Consider the following 5,957-nt stretch of genomic DNA (forward strand, 5'->3'; position numbering starts at 1 on the left):
CTGTATGATCTTCATTGGCTCGGAGGGCAGCTACCAACAGTGCATGGAGAAGCTGAGCAAGAAGGAGCTGCACGGCCAGCACCCGGTTGTGACCTACACCAACAAGCAGGCGCTGCAGCATGTGAGTGACGTCCGACGATCGGCGACTACGCCCGACTGTCCGCTCGTCGCGCTCGGCGGCGCCGCGCTGGAGAGCGGTCCGCGGCCTGGGCCTTGGTCGAAACAGTTGGCATGGTTGCTGTATCCGCCAAGGGTTAAGTACGGTGGGACTGGGCTGTGAGACGGTGTCTGTGCCGTGAGCGGTTAAGTTGGGTGTTGACGCGCCAGACGGCAGTGTCGGTGGGCAGAGCGGCCGCCTGACTTGTCCGTCCGTCCGTCCCCAGTTCGAGTCGCAGTCACGGACCCGGCCGCCGAGTCAGCAGCAGCAGCAGCCGCCGTCTCACCACCAACCTCGCGAGCCGCGCGACAGGCGCGGTCCGCCGCCGGGCCCACCCGGGCCGCCCGGACACCACGGCCGCGGCCCGCCCATGCACGGCGGGCCTGGCATGGGCGGCCCGCCCGGCATGGGACCGCCCGGCATGGGGCCACCCGGCATGGGGCCGCCGCACAGCGACTTCGGCCGCGGCATGGGACCGCCGGGGCCGCTGCCGCCGATGGGGCCGCACCACGGGCCGCCAGGTCCGCCGCCGCCACCGCCGCCACCACAGATGAATCACCGCGGCCCGCCAGGGCCGCCGATGCCGGGTCTGGGTCCGCCGCCGATGAGCATGGCCGGGCCGCCGCGCGGCGCGCCGCCGCCCATGATGGCCGGACCGCCGATACACCAGCCGCCCCGCATGTTGCCGGCGCCGCCGCCGCAGCCGCAGCCGCCTCCGCCGCCGCAGCCTGTGATGCTGGCGCAGCGGCCGGCGCCGCTGGAGTGGGGCCGGCCGCCGCAGCAGCCGGCGCCGTTCGCCGGCCCGCCGCCGGCCATGGGTCCGCCGGCCGGGCCGCCGCCGCCGGCCGTCAGCGCGCCGGCGCCGCACGTCAACCCGGCCTTCTTCGCGCCGAGCAGCCAGCCGCCTCCGGGGTACAGCCACGGCCCGCCGCCGGCGGCGCCGGCGCCGGCCGCCGCCCAGCCGCCGGCCGCGCCCGCCGCGCCCGCCATCAGCGAGGCCGAGTTCGAGGAGATCATGAACCGCAACCGCACCGTCTCGTCGTCGGCCATCGCGCGCGCCGTCGCCGACGCCTCTGCTGGTGAGAGTCGGCGGATGCCTCGTGGGCAGCATGCGACCGGGCCGTGGGTGCTGCCGAATGAACACTCCACCCAAGCGCCGACTGTTCCCATGCATGTTAAGTTAAAATGAGGTGTAAGTTTGATGTGAAAAATAACTCGGGTTGATGGCGATAACAGATCTGGCCCGTATTGCCTGGCTTTCGGGCGTTATCTGGCGGCGGCAGTTGTCATGGTGTGCCGAGTGTGGTCTGACTCGGCCGGTGGGCGCGCATTGCGGTGCGGCTGCTGACGAGGCGCGTCTCTGTCTGCCAGGCGAGTACGCCAGCGCCATCGAGACCCTGGTGACGGCCATCTCGCTCATCAAGCAGTCCAAGGTGTCGTCGGACGAGCGGTGTAAGATCCTCATCAGCTCGCTGCAGGACACGCTGCACGGTATCGAGGCCAAGAGCTACGGCCGTAAGGAGCGAGGTCAGTTGCCAGACATCAACACCGCAGAACGCTTCAGCGGTACCCTGGGAAATTCGATTCGGATCAGTTTTACATACCCCTGTTAATTCAGCATCAGAACTGATAATGTGGAAAGACCAGGCGCTGAAAGCCGTGCTCCGCCACGTTCAGCGCGTGGCCGCCTGGTTCAACCTTGTGCTCTGCGTCCGGACCGGACCGCGGTCCGCCAGACTGACACGTGTCCTGTGTCCCGCAGAGCGGTCCAGGTCCCGGGACCGGGACCGCTACCACAGCAGCCGGCGCCGCGAGCGCTCGCGCTCCCGCGACCGCGAGCGTGACCGATCGCGCAGCCGCGAGCGCTACGCGGACGAACGGCGCGACCGCGACAGGGAGCGCGAGAGGTGAGCGGCGGACCGGGGGAGGGAGGCCGACCGGACGGTGAGTGTAGAGGGGAGGACGGGGAGGGCCCGAGGACCAGGCAGACCGCGCCAGGTGAGAGGCGGGGGCAGCGTCTGGTGTGAGTGGCTTGGTGGGGCGGCGTAGCCGTGGGGGGTCAGAGGAGGCGCGGTGTCTGATGTGATGGCTGGGTGGACCGGTGCAGCCCGGGGCCGGACGGGGGCAGCGTCTGGTGTGAGTGGCTGGGTGGGCCGGTGCAGCCCGGGACCAGGGGCAGTGTCAGGTGTGAGTGGCTGGGTGGGCCGGTGCAGCCCGGGGCCGGGGGCAGTGTCGCCGCTCACTGCTACAACGGGATGACTCAGTACGCTGGTGTGGAGCGAGTGAAGGGAGCGTGCCGGCTGTACAGACCTGCTGTACACGAGGAGGGCAGCTGAGCTGAGCCCCTCAATGTCAAGCGTACCCGGGTCAGCCGCTTAGCCGTAGTTAACTCCGATACGGGATGGGGGTATGGGCTCCTGTGAGGCTGCTGGAGATTTTTTGCTGCGCTTGTTAGGTCAAGTCGCACGCTGTACGCGTTGTGCTGTGACCAGGGGATTCGATGGCGTTAGGGTGAGTGAACGGAAGAGCATGGAGCTGGTGCTCGTGAAGGAGCCATGAATAGGTGAGACATTGTCGTGTATCCTAAGATTATAGACAGGCTTTATAGACTTTATGTGTTGTTGTTTCGTTTGGTCCAATAACACTGTTATCGCATAATTTGGATGTAGACAGCGGTCCTCAGGGAGCTTTCAGTGTTAGAAAGCTCAGCAAACTTCATTGAAATAATTCGAACGTGGCGCATTTCGTGTGTATTTAATGTGCAGTGCATGTTGTTCGCCGGGCCAGTGCCGTGGCGGAGAGCAAGATACTAGTTCAAAGTTCTGGAAATCGGGGACGGGAGTCATCGTATAACTTGACTGTTGCGCGTCATAGGCGTCAACAGAGGCGTTCTGCCGGCCTGGCACCTTCCATCCGCGGATACCAAATGCATTTTACATTCATGTGGCTTTGCTAAGCCGCTCACGGTTCGCCATTTGCGGCTGTTGGGTCAAACACTCGGGAGCTATAGTAAAATCACGGTTGTCGCATTGTTCGGTTATGTTGGCGTTGTCCGTGAGCGCGGCGTGTGCAGTGTCCGCAATATCACCCTCCATGTCTGGCCAACGTGGATGCCGCGACCTGTGTTGGCGCGTCCTCGGTCCGCTGTTGTGTGCCGCCGGCGGCTGCGGGCGTGCGCCGCCGCCGTCGGCGGAGGCGCCCCGTCGGCTCCGTTCGCCGCCGCCGCCGCCGGTCGCTGAGTGCGGCCACCGTTTACCCCGCAGTGCGACCAGAGCGGCGGTCGCTCCGCGCGGCAGCGGCGTCGGACCAAGTTACCCGCCGCTGGCCAGGCCGAAGATCAGCGAGCCGAAGTACATAGCTCTAGTGGTGTCCGTGTGGGGTGGGCTGAGACGCGCCGGGTCTCGCCGGGTGTGCTCCCGCCGACCTCTCTGTCCTGACCCGGGCGCGGCCGCGGTCTGTATTCACGTGGTCATTGGCGTGCTCCGGTGTTTCCACCTGGCCCTCGTAAGGTGTGAGGCCAGGTGGAGGCATGTGTGAAGATGCCTGCCATCTACGTCATCGTTGACCTAGAGCCTAAGAGGAGGCGCCTAGCAGATAGTTTGTTGCTCCTATGAAATCGTGTACCAGAGCCCTGTCCTTAACCGTCTTCCGGCCGACGTACCCCATGTGTTGTGTCGCCTTTCCTAGTCCTGTTTTGGAAGGGTACTGGGTTAGCAAAGTTTGTTTTTTTGTGCCGGTGTCGGGTATTGCAAAACATATTTTACCTAACTGGATCATTTTGTTCGGGGTAGTTCGTTTACGTAGGAGTTTGTTCACAAAAGCGTTGTCATCGATTTCCAGAAAATACTCATTCGCGCTGATGCCCAATGTCGGTGAACATTCAATACCTTTGTGAAATTCTCAATCATCTTTTTCGTGGTTAAAATTGAACTTGAGTTGCGCTTTTAGTGCTATCGGCAACATCAGACGCTTGGCCGTTTAGTTAATGTTATTGGTTTTTTTTATTTGTTTTCCGTACAACCTTGAAACTTCCATTTAATATGAATTTGCGATTCGCGATCATGCAAGGTGTAAGGACATTGTCCTAAGCTCTTGTTTAGACTGGGTCTTAATTTCGCTGCTAGTGATGAACTAGGACAAGAAAGAAACGGGGACGACGCGGCTGCTGTCTTGTTTGTAACTGTGCAGAGCGCCGGCCAGCGATGTGCGGTGCGGCGCCGCCCTGACCCGCGGCGTCCTCCGGGTGCCGTCTGACCCTCGTCCGCTCCGTTTCAGCCTGTCCGCGCGCTACTACGACGACCGGTACCGGGAGAAGGAGCGGCGCGACGACCGATCTCGCGACGAGCGCGAGGTGCACCGGCGTGACGAGCGCTCGCGGGACCGCGATCGCGACCGGCGCGACCCGCACTAGGCGGCGCCGCGGGCCCGGCCGGCCGGCCGGCACGGCCCGCTCCGGCGGCCGCTCCTCTCTGTCTCCCTGCCCGCTGCTCTGTCCGTTTTATTCAGGCGAGGCTGTGGATGCCTGGCGAGGCCTTGCGCGGGCCAGGCAAGGCCTTGCGCAGGCCAGGCGCACGTAGGTGTCGAAATAAACTTGTCATTAAAACAACGGCTGGTTCTTTGTGGCGTCGCCGGTTTGTGTGCGGGATTTCGAGTGAGAGTGGATGGCTGCTACAATATGCGTGTTTTGTAAACGTCATGCGCATTGCTTGAGGCTGAAAAGCGCCGTAGCTCGTTTAATTGTCATTTGTCGAGCGCCGAAAACATAGTACCATCTCCGGAGCGCAAGCGGCCGGTCATACCTATCGACGATTGCGAGCGCCGTCATTGTAGTACGCGAGCGGCGGACCGACGAAATGACCTGAGAGCCTCCAGCGCATGTCCCTCTCTTTGGTGTCTAAACAAGATCCGAACACGAGCAATGTCAGGCCCGGTCGAATGCGGTTCTGAAGTGCGACACGTTTGCCACGGGTCATGTTGCCCAGAGAGGTCCTGGATGGGACGAAATGACCAAGCGTCCGCACCTTCGTCTCCCACCTGGGGGTCCTGGTTGGAATCGCGGTTTCGCCCTTAGTCCCTGAGGGTTAATGGCGCCCTGCGGCCGCTGACGCCCCTTGAAAGTGCGCGACGACTAGCGAAGTTTTCCCTGTCCATGAAAAAGGTGAAGTTGATCGGTCGACATCAGACGCGTCCCTGCTGCTACTGCAGGTGGCCGCCGGCACGGGCCTAGCCGGGAACAACAGACGCGTGATAGGCGTTGAACCGGCGGTACGGTAGCCGGATGTACCACCCCATCGACCCGGCCGGTGAGGACGTTTCAGGCTCGCGGCGTCGGCCGCTCAGCCCTCGCGTGACGCGAGACCTCCGATCAGCGTCAGCGGGCGCTGCCGTACGTGGCACGCGCGGCGTCTGTTCAGCAGCGTCCCGGCGCGTTCACTTCCGATCGCTGCGGGTGGGAGCGGAGGGCGACGGCCCACGGAGCCGTCCCAGTGGCCCGCCCGTGTGATGACTGACCTTTGACCTTCGGCCCGGGCCGGACGATCCGCGGGCCACGCGGCCTCGCGGACCGCAAGGTATGGTGAGAAATGGATGCTGAAGGGCTGCGTTTATAATGTTTCACGCATTCCTTTCCTACGCGCCAATTTCACTAATCACTTGCACGTCGAGAACCAATGTACGTTTATGTCGGGAATTTTCAACAAAGCAGGGTTAGATTGTTATTGCGGCTTATAAAGCACATCAGTCTTGCAAACTCGGCGCCCCATTTCAGTTCAGGGCGTAGAACACCGCACGGACTCATCTG

At 63.0% G+C, this 5,957-nt stretch overlaps 1 protein-coding gene across 1 annotated transcript; it reads left to right on the forward strand.

Moving 5' to 3' along the window:
- Positions 1-1,119: 1,119 nt before the first annotated feature.
- On the forward strand, positions 1,120-4,765 carry LOC119091889 (cleavage and polyadenylation specificity factor subunit 6). The gene is made up of 4 exons (XM_037214798.1): positions 1,120-1,236; positions 1,529-1,684; positions 1,920-2,064; positions 4,433-4,765. Exons 1-4 carry the CDS (start codon positions 1,173-1,175, stop codon positions 4,566-4,568), a joined length of 501 nt encoding a protein of 166 aa, XP_037070693.1. The 5' UTR covers positions 1,120-1,172; the 3' UTR covers positions 4,569-4,765.
- The last annotated feature ends 1,192 nt before the right edge of the window (positions 4,766-5,957 follow it).

Source organism: Pollicipes pollicipes, unplaced genomic scaffold (genome assembly GCF_011947565.3).
Source record: "Pollicipes pollicipes isolate AB1234 unplaced genomic scaffold, Ppol_2.1 Scaffold_3447;HRSCAF=4054_pilon_pilon_pilon, whole genome shotgun sequence".
Lineage (NCBI taxonomy): Eukaryota > Metazoa > Arthropoda > Thecostraca > Pollicipedomorpha > Pollicipedidae > Pollicipes > Pollicipes pollicipes.

Bases quoted from the DNA above. Each gene is read 5' to 3' on its own strand.
- LOC119091889 (XM_037214798.1), top strand. From the start codon at position 1,173: ATGAACCGCAACCGCACCGTCTCGTCGTCGGCCATCGCGCGCGCCGTC. The intron at 1,685-1,919 runs GTCAGTTGCCAG...TGTGTCCCGCAG, and splicing joins CTACGGCCGTAAGGAGCGAG to AGCGGTCCAGGTCCCGGGAC. The intron at 2,065-4,432 runs GTGAGCGGCGGA...GCTCCGTTTCAG, and splicing joins CGCGACAGGGAGCGCGAGAG to CCTGTCCGCGCGCTACTACG.